Here is a 14,544-nt window from a genome sequence, read left to right as displayed (position 1 = left end):
GCTCGTTTTTGGAAGCGCATGTAGGCGCGTATATGCGCGCCTTTTGGCACACGCTCAACTCGTACGAGCGTTCAATAGTTACTGCAATTAGAAACAGATGGCGCTAGTACGAAAGATTAGCTGACATCTCTATTCCAGTATATATGATTATTATTATTATTTATTTATTTATTAGTTAATTAGAACGGTCATAAAGCCAATAACACTAATTAAACTACGAGTACAAACTAACATAAACATACTTACAAAAATTGTTAAAATTATAAATTTTCACAAAAGTGCAAGATCTGACCCATGAGGTCAGCCCATTTGTCAGCAAATATGTCACAGCGAGGGGACTCCTTCAGCAGCGCGTTGAGCGCAGCCAAAGTGCGCGGTATGGGTGACTTAAACTTAAACGGATTTACGAAAAATTTGGAGCGGTGGCGGAGATAGCTGTAATTAGAGGGTGCATAAACGCAGCAGAGCTTGTTGTGTAGTTCAGAGCAGTCGATCAGCACCCCTAAGAATCGTGCAAATTGTACCAATTTGGTCGCAGTCTCTTCGGGTTTTGAGCGAGTGGAAACCCAAGTGCCCTTGGAGAAATTTTGTGGGATACATAAATGGGTAATACCCGTGCAATTTTTTATATAAATACCTTGGAAAGGTTTTTTTTGAACCTTTTCAAGTAGCAAGGTGTAAGTGTATGATGTACTCTGTGCGAGTGTTGACGCGCTTCTAAGCTCGTATATGTATTATCTATGCTCGTATAAGCGCGAGACGCGAGAGACACCTCCCCGCAACACCACCGGTTCGAGCGAACACGCCGAAATATTATGCCCATATACGTGAGGCCGGTTTTTTGAAGCGCGTAATGTAGCGCGCGTGTTAGCGCGTTTGCTGAAACGACCGTATACGCGCAAAAAATACGCTAGTCTGAAACCGCCCTAACCAGAGTTAAAAAAAGAAAAAGCACGCAAATTATAAATGACAATTAGAGCCTCAATAGCTCAACCGGGAAAGGAGTGGACTGAAAACCGAAAGGTCGACGGTTCAAACCCCGCCCGTTGCACTATTGTCGTACCTACTCCTAGCACAAGCCTGACGCTTAGTTGGAGAGGAAAGGGGAATATTAGTCATTTAACATGGCTAATATTCTTTAAAAAAAAAAAAAATGGCACTGATTCTGAGCACAACCTACTTTTAGAGTATTCGCATGCTCTTTCTTACTAATGTAATATGAAAAGGACAGACACAGTTTGACAGTTTTGGATTGATTTTTAGATGGTAAAACCCGTGATTTTAGCACGCACTCGCGAACCTACTGTTTAAATTTGTATTGTGCACTAAAATTTAGAGTCTTTAAATGTGAAAGTCATGTTCCGTTCCTTTTTTAGCATTAGTAAAAAGAAAAGGATGCAGATAGTCTAAATTTAGTTTAGAGAGAGACTAGAGAATCGGGGCCTAATAGCCTAATAATTAAACACATTATTAATTAATGTAATAATAGATTGTAACTTATAAATATAGATTAATTTAATTAGTTTTAAATCTCATTGTTTTGTATTATAGTAGTACTAGATGATGCCCGCGACTTCGTCCGCGGGGATTTAGGTTTTTTTAAAATCCCGTGGGGATTCTTTGATTTTCCGGGATGAAAAGTAGCCTATGTCCTTCCCCGGGATGTAAGCTATCGCTGAACCAAATTTCGTCAAAATCGGTTGAACAGATGGGCCGTGAAAGGTTAGCAGACAGACAGACAGACGGACAGACACACTTTCGCATTTATAATATTAGTATGGATTGTAGTTGTATTGTTTTGAGGTTTATTAAGACTATGGTTCGATCCATATCTCGGCGACAGACAACGAAGTGATTCTATAACGATTCCATTTGTGGTACGGAACCCTAATAAAACAAATAAGTAAAGTTTGCAATGTAAGTACCTTTATTTATATAATTTTTTTGGTGTAGACATTTTTTTTTTACAATAACATGATTAATAATTTTGAAACAATTTATTTATTAAATAACAAAATGTAGTACAAAAAAAAAACCATCTACATAATAAATTTGCCGAAAAACATAATATATAACTTGAAATTAGTTTCAAATAATAGGCTTGGTTAACGCAGACGCTCGACTTTATCCGATTTAAGACAGTCTAGACCAGTATCCGATTTTACGCCGATTCAACGCACACATTGTGGGTGATTATGTCGTAAACAATCTCTAAATTGACTATGTATACTGTTATCCTTTGCCGCATAAAGCATTATGAAAGAGATAGCAATAAAAACGTTATTAATACGAATTAGGCACATTCTCGTCTTCTTTAGCGAGTGTCTCGTATTTTATACCTCTCAGTTCAAAAATCAGATCTTGCTAGAGTTCTTCGAGTTCTTTAAGGTCGTTTTTTGTGGGACGTTGCGTTGGTAGAGTATACCTAGTGTTCTATGTTCGTCGACTTTCGTCAAATCGGCAAATTTTTCGGACGTCTGCGTTGGCATCGAGGGGTCGTGTTGTGTACAGCATACATTTGAGTTCTTTGGTAGGTATCCTGTAAAAAAAATACCATTAGGTAAGTATTTTTTTTTTAATAAAATATTTATTTCAGTAGTACAATTTAAAACAATAGGTACCTATAGGTCCCGCAAATTGCTATTGCGCTGGAACCATGTCTCATGAACATCGAAATGACGTCATTTTGACGTCAGCCGAATTAAAAATATACCATCAGCTCGAAACTTAAAAATATCGATATAATATCGAACAAATAGTTGTATCGATGTATCGATATTTTTTCGACAAGCCTAGCCTAATCGCAAGTTGAGCATTGAAGAAGACAACTGCATTTTATTGAAATAACTGGCGCTGATTCTGTTGTTTTTACCTTTTTTTTTCAAATTTAATTTTTAGACGGTAAACCCCGTGATTTTAGCGCACAGTCGCGAGCCTATTGTTTAAATATGTAGCGTGCACTAATATTTAGAGTATTTAAATGTAAAGTTCAAGTTCTGTCCCTTTTTAGCATTGTTAAAAAGAAAAGGATGCAGATACTCTAAATTAAGTTTTGAGAAAGACAACGGAATCGGTGCCAATCCATACTAATATTATAAATGCGAAAGTGTGTCTGTCTTTCTGTCTGTCTGCTAGCCTTTCACGGCTCAACGGTTCAACCGATTTTGACGAAATTTGTTACAGAGATAGCTTACATCCCGGGGAAGGACATAGGCTACTTTTTATCCCGGAAAATCAAAGAGTTCCGCGGGCATTATCTAGTAATACTATAAATGTTACTTACACGTATCTTAAGCTGTTGTTCCAACAGAGACATTTGCGATATCGCCTATTTTAGCAAGCAAATTTTTCGCCCCAACAATCACAGCGGAAATTGTAGATTCTAATTCTGATGCAACACCTTTCAGGTCTGGGTTTAGTGAAATTTGCACTTCTAATGACGACAGGGTATCAATAAGGCCAGTAAGTTTCTCAACCAGACCGTTCACATTAGCCAGTGCCTCAGTCGTATTGGTCTTGGCTAGTTCTGTAACGGCTGTGACCAGTTCGCCTACAACGTCCGTTACGTCGTTTAAAGTGTTTGTAGTGTTCACGAGCAGATCTTTCGTTGCACCAGTAGCAGTTTTCAAAGCATCTTGTAGAACAGTTGTCGCGTCGCCGACATCGTCTAGTAGATTGGTAACCAATTTTGAGACAACGTTGAGGAGGTTAGCAACTAAGTCAGTGATACCACCTAAAACGCCACCTATAAGGTCACCGAGGTCTAGACCCAAACTAAGACCGGAAGATCCCAGGAATAGTGTGCTGAACACCGCCTGCAACAAATAAATAAATCTATAAATTCTAGTCTACATTCTAATAATATAATATAATATGTATAAGCATGCAAAAAGTTATCTTAAATATATAAAAGGAAATGGTGACTGACTGACTGATCTATCAACGCACAGCTGAAACTACTGGACGGATCGGGCTGAAATTTGGCATGCAGATAGCTATCATGACGTAGTCGTCCGCTAAGAAAGGATTTTTGAAAATTCAACCCCTAAGGGGGTGAAATAGGGGTCTGAAATTTGTGTAGTCCACGCGGACGAAGTCGCGAGCATAAGCTAGTTGTTTCATAATTTGCGTTCGCTACAACTTTTACACAGCAATGCAACATAAATGGCTTCTACACACCTTCAATGATAAATTTAAAACAGAAAACTAAGTAAAAACTCGTAATCTAAATATATAGAAGGAAAAAGTGACTGACTGACTGATCTATCAACGCACAGCTCAAACTACTGGACGGATCAGGCTGAAATTTGGCATGCAGATAGCTATTATGACGCAGGCATCTGCTAAGGACTTTTGAAAATCACAATCCTCGAAAAACAGATGTAACTCCTTAACCTGTGAACCCTACTTAGCCATGATAGTTTTCCTTTAAAATTGATTATATAGGTACTACCATTTGGCTGATAGAGGGGCACACTTGACTAATAAAATTTAGCACTTTAAAACATCATATTTTGAATCAAACGGATCTAGAAATCGAAAAAAATATTTATCACAATTTTATTTCACCACTTTGTCGGCGTGATCAATATTTATACCCATGCCAAATTACAGATTTCTAGCACTAATGATCTTTTAGATTAACCGAGGACGGACGGACGGACAGACGGACGGACATTGCGAAACTACCACTCTAAAACCGTCTCATTATTGTCTTTCTAATGAAACCGGTTTAAAGCACATCGCGGTTGAAAGGTTTCAAAGTCTAAAACGGACATAGGTAGAAACAATTTTTGTTTGCGTTTTATAGATATAGATAGATTCTTAATAAAAAAAAAAAAAAGTGACTGTCATAATGTAAATACTAGAAAAAAAATAAACTTGTAATGCCGACCTCCAGGCTAAGTGAAGTTAGCAATTCATTTATTGGAAAATCTATAAGTTTTTATAATAAGCTTCCAGAAAACATAATTGGAGATGTCTCTCAACAAGTTCAAGGTTTTCATAAAACGTAAACTAACTGAAAAATCCTATTACAATGTAAAGGATTATTTGAATAGAATAGAATATGTTTTTATTCAAGTCGACTTTTTACAAGCGCTTTCGAAAGATAAGCAAGCTTGGGAATGAGTTGCTTAATTTCAGCTATGTGATAGTTCTAATAAGTTAAGGTAAATAATTTTGTAAAGTGGTGATAATAAAAAAACCGGTCAAGTGCGAGTCAGGCTCGCGCAATGAGGGTTCCGTACTACAATCGTATTTTTTCGACATTTTGCACGATAATTCAAAAGCTATGATGCATAAAAATAATTAAAAATCTGTTTTAGAATGTATAGATGAGGACCTTTCATATGATACCCCACTTGATATAGTTATCTCACTTCGAAAGTTGAAAATACTAATTATTAGTTCATGACCACAATTTAATTTTTTTTGTGTGATGTAACCCTAAATTCACGGTTTTCAGATTTTTCCCCAAATGTCACCTATAGGACACACCTACCTGCTAAATTTCATGATTCTAGGTCAACGGGAAGTACCCTGTAGGTTTCTTGACATACAGACAACAAAGTGATCCTATAAGGGTTCCGTTTTTCCTTTTGAAGTACGGAACCCTAAAAAAGAATACCCGGCTGAGTTTGTTGTGGGCTCTTCTCAGACCTGGGCGCGTTTGGAACCCTCGTAGCTTTAGTTTTAAGTATGTATTAATTATCACCACTATATCATATCATCTTACAAATAAAAATTTATGACAATCAGGAAGCGTACAATTTTACCAATTCTGAATAAATAATTTGAGTTTGAGTTTGAGCTTATTAGTTCTTACCACAACGAGTACGAAGGTAACTGACGACTTCATGTTGGTTTTCCGGTAATGTTATTATGTAGAACTGTGGAGAAACTAATGCTGTATCCTCACTGAAAACGTCTTTTATACAAAACTGCAACTATGGAAGATATTAATGTAAATACTAGATTAGGCTATCTAGCCCAATATTGGTCTGTCACTTAGTTTTTTCTTTATCTTTTTAAGATTTGCAAATATTAACTAGCGAATCTTTGTTTCGCATGATAATTTTTTTACGGTTGATCCTACTTGACACTTGATTGCTATAAAAATATATTTTACCAGCTTATACCCGCGACTTCGTCTGGATTGGACTACACCAATTTAAAACCCCTGTTTTAAAACCAAGACAACTAAAAAGTCATCGTATAAAAATAAATAAACTGTGTCAACCCTGAAAATAATATTTACTGTGCACTACTTATTTACATTATGCATTATGTTATTGACATAAAAAAATTTAAGGATTGAATGATAATAGGTAGGTATTGCTTTTTTGCAAATAATTTTAATGCATCGTTCTAAGTAAGTAGGTAAGGTAATAAAAAGTCGGTGCAGTAATCAGTGGTATCATTATTGAGAGTGACTTCAACTGAGTGACTTCAATCCTCAACATGAAGAGCGCAACCGTCTTCCTGGTGGCACTGGTAAGTGATTAACTTTTATTAAATACTAGCTGCGAACTTCGTTCCGCCTAACAGTCGATTAATTTTTTTTATTTTTTTTTAAATCCCCACGATTTAGGACTTCAGTACTTTGCAGCATCAGGATTGAGAAGTTAGGATCCGAAGTTCAATGATGTAGCCTATGCTTGGTACCTAAAATAATTTTGCATCATCCACAGTTCCTGAAACATTATAGTTTAGGAGTGCTGTACCCTACATCATCAGGGTTGAGGAGTTGAGACTTGAAGTCTGAGAATAAAGTCGTTGCTTGGTACCTACAATATGAATTCACTATGAACACTTCCTGAATCTTGATAACTCAGGCGGGCAGTAACCCTGCAGCATCAGGATTAAGGAGTTGAATCCAGAATTTTTTATGTGACCACCACGAAAACTTATTTGTTGATTTAAAAAAATAATTTGCAAATCGGTCCAGAAACCTCGAAAAAATCGATGTACAAAAAAGAACCACCTCCTTTTTGACAGTCGGTTAAAAACCGATTACCTTGAAATATTTACGGATCAATTTTTAAAATATCCCCTTTCTAACAAAAAAGAATGAATGAAATCGGACTACGCGTTAATGAATTACAACTCAGTATACATTTTAACTTTCATCCCCTCTCCTACGGGAACCATGCTGAATTTCGGGATAAAGTGTCCTATATTCTTCCTCATAGTATGACCTCAAATCGTACCAAGTTTCATTGGAATCCATTCAGTAGTTTCAGCGTGATGCGCGGCCGTGATACAGACAGACAGACAGACAGACAGACAGACAGACAGACAGACAGACACAAAAATGAAAAAAATTACAGTTTTGTGTTCAGTATCGATTATAGAGTGCCCTCGAAAAAAAATTTTCAAAATATCTTCAATGTACAGAATTTGACCTGTTACAGTTTTATTATAAGTATTGACTAGCTTAAGCTCGCGACTTCATCCGCGTGGACTAAACAAGTTTCAAACCCCTATTTCACCCCCTTAGGGGTTGAATTTTCAAAAATCCTTTCTTAGCGGATGCCTACGTCATAATAGCTATCTGCATGCCAAATTTCAGCCCGATCCGTCTAATAGTTTGGGCTGTGCGTTGATAGATCAGTCAGTCACCTTTTACTTTTTTATATTTAGACTAGCTTATGCTCGCGACTTCATCCTTGTGGACTACATAAAAACCCCATTTAACCCACTTAAGGGTGGAATTTTTAAAAATCCTTTCTTAGTGGGTAACTAGTTTTTACAAAGTACACACCTTCCAAATTTCATGTCTCTAAGACCTGAAAGTCTAGACTGTGCGTTGATATATGTAAGTATCAGTCAGTCAGTCAGTCAGGACTTTAAATTAATAGATATACCATACGAATATCTATCTATATAGATATATATATATATATATTTTTATTCAGATACAAGTTAGCCCTTGACTGCAATCTCACCTGGTGGTAAGTGATGATGCAGTCTAAGATGATAGCGGGCTAACCTGGACCTTTGGTTTATACACGGCATCGTACCGGAACGCTAAATCGCTTGGCGGCACGGCTTTGCCGGTAGGGTGGTAACTAGCCACGGCCGAAGCCTCCCACCAGACCAGACCAGAAATTTAGAAATTATAAAATTCCAAACCCCTGCCAGGAATCGAACCCGGGACCTCCCACTATTAAGACCACAGCGCTCACCACTGCGCCAGGGAGGTCGTCAAAATGTCGTCAAAATGGTCGTCGATATGTATGATATTTTTAACTTTGTCTTGTTCCAGTCTGTGTTTACCACCTTATTCCTGGAATCTTCCACCGCTGCTGCTGTGGATTCAACAACAAGTGAAGGCACCATAAAAGTTGGCATATCCGATATTCGATTCCTTGATTTAGCTATGAAATTCAGTGAAAGCATTATAGCTAGCTGTGTACAAGAAACAGCCAATGCCTTGGTCACAGCTACAGGTGATACCAAAGAGAGTTTAACCCAAGCTAAAAACTTTTTTGAGAATCTACTAAACCTTTGCATCAAGTTGCACTATGAAATGCTAAGCGTGCTAGCTAATGGTTCTGCCAATTCTATCGAAAAAATAAAAGACGATATTTCGCAAGCTATTGTAACGGAAAGAGCTAAATGGTCAGACACAAGCAAAACTCTTGCAGAGCTTACTGAGCTCAAGATAGTTTTGGATGAGGACATGAGAGTCAACTTTGCTAATGCTGATGTAATAAAAGTAAAACTTGAAGAAGTGCTATCCAATGGCAAGAATACTTCTGTCGCTTAGGATGCAAGTAAGTCATCACCATCATCATTTCACCCACCGCCCGCGCCGGTTCACTGAGCAAGGGTCTCCTTTTTGAAGTTTGGCTTTAGCCTACCACACTGCCCAAAACATACTTCACACATTTGAGAATATTAATGGGGATCCTAGAAGTACCTAATAACTAATATACTTAATACAGTAAGTTAAAACTTTGTTGAGTTTTGATATTTTTACAGGTTTTAGGAAAAACTCGAATGCAAATCACAAAATCATCACGACTCCATCTCCTCTCATCCATCCTACTCTGAAGATATTATTTCAACCGCAGTCTACAGAAAATTGACTATAGATACAGACAGAATAAACTGTGTCCTATACAACATACAACAGCACTTTTTGGTAATAGTATCTTTAATATGGCACCTCAGTTGTACAAAAAACTACCAGCATCATTGGCTGACCGAAATCTAAACATTAAAACTTTTTTATACTATATATATTTAAATATAAAATTAAAGAATTTTTACTACATAAAAGATACTATTCCATTAAAGAGTATTTAACAGACACAAATTTATAATAAGTTGTAGCATTTTTTTATTAGCAGTCTTTAAATTAAATAGTATTGTATTATATTGTTAAATCTAGTAGATATGTATAAAATATAATTATTAACTGTATAAAGATAAGTAATAATAGATAATTCAATTGTAATTTAAGTCAGTAAGTTGGTTTTAGTTTTTATTTTTTGCATGCCATAATATGGCTATTTGTGGTGAAACTTTAATAACTGTAACATCTTTATATACATACATACCCACATGTGCAATAAAGAATATTTGATTTGATATTTGATTTGATTTATTTTTAGCAGTAATTGTTACTGCTACTGCTGCTATATTTTTAATTGTTAAAATAATTTCATTAACTAAACATGTACATTTTAAACGTCATAATAAATGATATTGCAATTTATAAGTTAGTTTGTTTTATTTAACCTTGTATCAGTTTTTCAAACTATGTGCCCATTGGCCGCTTCAGAATCTGAGCTTTCTTAAAGGACAAGGTTACTGACTGACTGATCTATCAACGCACAGCTCAAACTACTGGACGGATCGGGCTGAAATTTGGCATGAGGATAGCCAGTATGACGTAGGCATCCGCTAAAAAAGGGTTTTTGAAAATTTAACCCCTAAAGGGGTGAAATAGGGGTTTAAAATTTGTGTTCCACGCGGATGAAGTCGCGAGCATAAGCTAGTTTGGATATAAAATGTTTCTATTTCAAAAAATATATCTTTAGTGCTGAGGCCGCCCTTTGTTTTTAAATGCATCCTGTATTCTTACTCTTTGTAATATTTTTAACAATAAAGTTGTTTAAATATATAAAAACATTCCAAAGAGAAACCCTGTTCTGACATTGATTTCAATTACAACGACATGCAGTGTAATAAAAAGTCCACAAAAATCTTATCTCGTAAAAGTTATAAAAATAGTATTGACTAGGGAGATAATAGTTATTATGTAAGTACATAATTTCTAAATAAACAAAGCCTAAAAAGAGTTACTTATGTCAATAATTATGCAATAGAATTTTTCATTCTTATCTCTATCTGTAGTATTTGTATCTTTATTTTTAACTAGCTTATGCTCGCGACATTGTCCGCGTGGACTACACAAATTTCGAATCCCTATTTCACACCTTTAGGGGTAGAATTTTCAAAAATCCTTTCTTAGCGGATGCCTACATCATAATAGCTATCTGCATGCCAAATTTCAGCCCGATCCGTCCGTTACACTTATCGTGTAACTGGTTTTTTCAAGAATACATACAAGGAATGCAACTTTAGTTGCACAACTAACCTTGCGAATTCGTGGCGTAATTGTATTTCTCATTAGTTATTTACTTGTTTTCACATAAAAACGTTTAATACAAATATTGTAGACTAGCTGATGCCCGCGACTTCGTCCGCGTGGATGTAGGTTTTCAAAAGCCCATGGGAACTCTTTTATTTTCCGGGATAAAAGAAGGCAGGTCATGCCTGTCGTAGAGGTGATGGCCGTTGGAGCCGGAAAGTCCTTGAGTGGAGACCGCGTAGGTAGGCAAGCATAGTGTGGGACGCCCTCCAGCACGATGGACCGACGATATAAAGAGGCTGGCGGGAAGTGGCTGGATGAGGAAGGCTGAGGACCGGGTGTGGTGGCGCTCTTTAGGGAAATCCAGTGGAAACTACGATTTTCTGAAATAAAAAGTAGTCTATGTCCTTCTATAAGCTTTCTCTGTACCAAATATTGACAAACTCGGTTTAATAGATGGGCAGTAAAAACAGACAGACGCACTTTCGCATTTACAATATTAGATTAGTATGAATGTTATAGTATGGATTAACTGATCGGACACCTGCCACTAACAAAGGGCTTGATCTACCAATTTAAATTGCCTCAGCAAGCTATGGAGAAGACTATGTTAAGAGTTTATCTGAAGGATAGGTGTCAAATCAAGTTCCCAATAGCCAAAACCGTCAGCAAATTGAAGTGGCAGTGGGCAGGCCACGTTTCGGTGGGAGCGTGATGGCCCTCAAGCAAGATGGGCTGACGATATAAAGAGAGTGGCGAAAAGTCGCTGGATGACTGAAGACCTGGTGTAAAGGCCCATGTTTAGCAGTGGACGTTCACAGGCTGAAATGATGATATATCCTTAAGTACCCATTAAGATGCCCATGAATAAAAACCATAATAATTTTAAGTAAGATTACAATAAAATATCAATTAAGTGTTATCAGGAACGAAAGAGAGTTAACGAAAAAGTCAGTTGGTTCATATACTTTCTCCGCGCGTCAAACTCTTAGTATGGAATAGTTGATTATTTTTCGTGATTTCAGGGTAGGCTTCATGGTAAAGTATTCCCTTTCCTGATAGGGTTATCATGCAGTTTCACTAATTTATGTCCATATTTTGTGACGGTGTTACCTATATTTACAAAGCTTCCCTGTATACTACGTTATGTGAAACTTCTTGCATTGCACCTATACCAGCGTACTCAACATAGTTTATGTCTGGCGAGTAGCAAAATCCACTCCTTTCTTTATCAGTCCACGGCAGCGCGTCTTCGGCGGAGTCTTCAGATGAAATAGACATTCTGTTCAAAAAATGCCATAGACGATCATCGGTCAAGCGAGACTGACGCTGCTCTTGTGTCTCTGTTCCGCGAATTTCTGCTATTCTGTCTCTCTCTGACGATAAAACAATGCTATACTGTTGATTCCGGTGGTCATAATTATCCCTAGCCATGCCCAAGCGCTCCTGGTGCTGAGTGAATGACTCAGATTCCCGAGACAGGGCGTGACGCTGACTGTCAGCCGTCAAACGCGCTTCACGCTGTATATACGTCTCAGAAGCGCGAGACTCAGCATGACGCTGACTGTCAGCAGTCAAGCGCTCCTGGCGCTGAGTAAAAGTCTCAGATTCCCGAGACTGGGCGTAACGCTGACTGTCAGCCGTCAAGCGCGCTTCACGCTGTGTATACGTCTCAGAAGCGCGAGACTCAGCATGACGCTGACTGTCTGCAGTCAAGCGCTCCTCGTGCTGAGTAAAAGTTTCGGATTCGCGAGAATGGGCGTGACGCTGGCTGTCAGCCGTCAAACGCGCTTCACGCTGTGTATACGTCTCAGAAGCGCGGGACTCAGCATGACGCAGACTGTCTGCAGTCAAGCGCTCCTCGTACTGAGTAAAAGTTTCGGATTCGCGAGAATGGGCGTGACGCTGGCTGTCAGCCGTCAAACGCGCTTCACGCTGTGTATATGTCTCAGAAGCGCGAGACTCGGCATGACGCTGACTGTCAGCCGTCAAGCGCTCCTCGCGCTGAGTACGTGTCTCGGATGTCAGAGACTCAGCGTGTCTCTGGGCGTCAGCAGTTAAACGTGATTCACGACCTGAAGTTGACTCATTGGCACGATACTGAGTCGTTCTCGCACGCATGGATGCCAAACGGGAGTCACGTTGAATAGAAGAGCTAGATTCAGCATAGTCCATTTGCCAGTCTAGCATTATGTTCTTCTTCGGTTTCTTGAGAAACTCTCAGTCTCTTTCTGGCAGCATTTCTCGTAGACTGAGAAAGATTAGGTCTCTTTCTAGAGGGCATTTTTATAAAAAGTACAAAAAGCACATATAAAACAACGGTAAACAATGGTCAATTTGTCATTATAGCTAAAAGAAAATTAAACCTAACGAATAAAGCTTATTTTTTACAACGAAAGTAAAATTTTACATTCTAATTATTTACAACAAAAAACTCTTGCATGTACCTTTGCCATATCCATGCCATATCTTAACAAAATCCAAAAAATTGCAATCCAAAAAATCAAGCACTTAATATTTATAGAAGATAGTTTGTAGTATGTACCACAAAAAACGCCTGCATAAACCTATGCTATAACCAAACATAATCCTAAAAATACAGAAGAAACCAAGTACCTACTTAATAATATATATTATAGAAGAACAATAATCAAGTAGGTACCGACCTAATTAGTAACTAAATAGTTCTGAAAAGAACTTTTTATACGATTTTAAATTCCAGATATTCAGATCAGATTTCAATTTTTAAGCTCAATTTGGATGCGTGCGTCACGTAGGGAGCCAACCGCGCGGAAACTTGCCACTTAGCATTAAATTTAAAGGTAATTTGGACACGTCAGTTGCGTAGGACGCCGACCGTGCGACTGCGCCGCGCGGCTACCTATGTCCTATCCTATCAGTGTTTCCATATGTAAATCGAGAATTACCGTGTTGAAGGGTTAAAATTACGGTGTTTCTAGATTTAATTACGGTGGTTTAGCTAAAAGAATACCGTGTAAATTACCGTGTCATTTTTAAAAGAAAAAGTCACGAATTTGCTTTTTAATCAATTATTAATATTATTCTGAATCTGACTCTCCTAGCATAGCAATATCTTTTTCATAAACGGATTTATTCATATTAATATTTTGTTAAATCTCATTAATTTTACATTTCATTCCTTCCTAATTACTTGAATAAGGACGAAAATAGATTGCTGAGATTTTATGCTTAAACCGGGAGCAAGAGAAATGTTGCCATTACGAAATATGCTAACGTGACTGAGATTCGTACTCGTATTACGCAGTATATTATGAATTTTTCACGTGATTTTTGTATTTCGGTGACACGGTCAAGGTAATGGGCATATTACCTTGACGGTAGATTAGGACTGAATTACGGTGTATCTACGGTAATTACCGTGTACATGGAAACACTGTATCCTATAGATGTTTCTTTCCCCTTGCGCCGCCTTCTCCACTCCCGTCCCCGCGAATGGATGCTAGCAGACACCAGTTTACATTGCATATTATGAGCACTGTATAGATACCATGAAAATTAATATTGTATTAATAAGTACCTACTTATTGTATTAATTATTGTATTAATAAGTACCTACTTATAGAACAGTTCTGCTCTAAGCTTTGTTTGCTTTGTGGGGAAAATTAACCCTGCAGTATGCAATATTAACTGTCTCCTTTGGAATGGTCTAATTTTCACAACAGGTCTATCCATTAAGCCTATACGATAAAGTGGGAACGCCAGCTTAAGATGAGCCATACGTTCAAAGGTTTCTGCATATTCCGAGTTTCAAGCTATTTGGACCATAAACTGAGGGTTATTATGTCTATTATTTCTGAACTACAAAACTGATGACTTTAAAATATTTACAGAACAATCTTTAAAATATCCCCTTTCTAACAAAAAAAGAATGAATGAAATCGGACTACGCGTTAATG

At 37.6% G+C, this 14,544-nt stretch overlaps 2 protein-coding genes across 2 annotated transcripts; one reads left to right on the top strand and one right to left on the bottom strand.

The window, feature by feature from the left end:
* Nucleotides 1-1,918: 1,918 nt before the first annotated feature.
* On the bottom strand, nucleotides 1,919-6,225 carry LOC138404454 (uncharacterized). The gene is made up of 4 exons (XM_069508450.1): nucleotides 6,131-6,225; nucleotides 5,828-5,891; nucleotides 3,284-3,815; nucleotides 1,919-2,539 (listed from the first exon to the last, which is right to left on the bottom strand). Exons 2-3 carry the CDS (start codon nucleotides 5,858-5,860, stop codon nucleotides 3,291-3,293), a joined length of 558 nt encoding a protein of 185 aa, XP_069364551.1. The 5' UTR covers nucleotides 5,861-5,891; nucleotides 6,131-6,225; the 3' UTR covers nucleotides 1,919-2,539; nucleotides 3,284-3,290.
* LOC138404455 (uncharacterized) lies at nucleotides 6,068-9,643 on the top strand. Its single transcript, XM_069508452.1, has 2 exons — nucleotides 6,068-6,495; nucleotides 8,270-9,643. Exons 1-2 carry the CDS (start codon nucleotides 6,463-6,465, stop codon nucleotides 8,771-8,773), a joined length of 537 nt encoding a protein of 178 aa, XP_069364553.1. The 5' UTR covers nucleotides 6,068-6,462; the 3' UTR covers nucleotides 8,774-9,643.
* The last annotated feature ends 4,901 nt before the right edge of the window (nucleotides 9,644-14,544 follow it).

The sequence above is a fragment of the Maniola hyperantus genome, chromosome 28 (assembly GCF_902806685.2).
Source record: "Maniola hyperantus chromosome 28, iAphHyp1.2, whole genome shotgun sequence".
Taxonomy (NCBI): domain Eukaryota; kingdom Metazoa; phylum Arthropoda; class Insecta; order Lepidoptera; family Nymphalidae; genus Maniola; species Maniola hyperantus.
Note: the sequence above shows the minus strand (reverse complement) of the source record. Positions and strands in the feature narration are given on the sequence as shown.

What these genes read in the sequence shown, in the direction of transcription:
- LOC138404454 (XM_069508450.1), bottom strand. Translation starts at nt 5,860, where the DNA reads ATGAAGTCGTCAGTTACCTTCGTACTCGTTGTG. An exon ending in TTACCTTCGTACTCGTTGTG is followed by an intron (nt 3,816 to 5,827) that starts GTAAGAACTAAT and finishes TATTTGTTGCAG; the next exon opens with GCGGTGTTCAGCACACTATT.
- LOC138404455 (XM_069508452.1), top strand. Translation starts at nt 6,463, where the DNA reads ATGAAGAGCGCAACCGTCTTCCTGGTGGCACTG. An exon ending in CCGTCTTCCTGGTGGCACTG is followed by an intron (nt 6,496 to 8,269) that starts GTAAGTGATTAA and finishes GTCTTGTTCCAG; the next exon opens with TCTGTGTTTACCACCTTATT.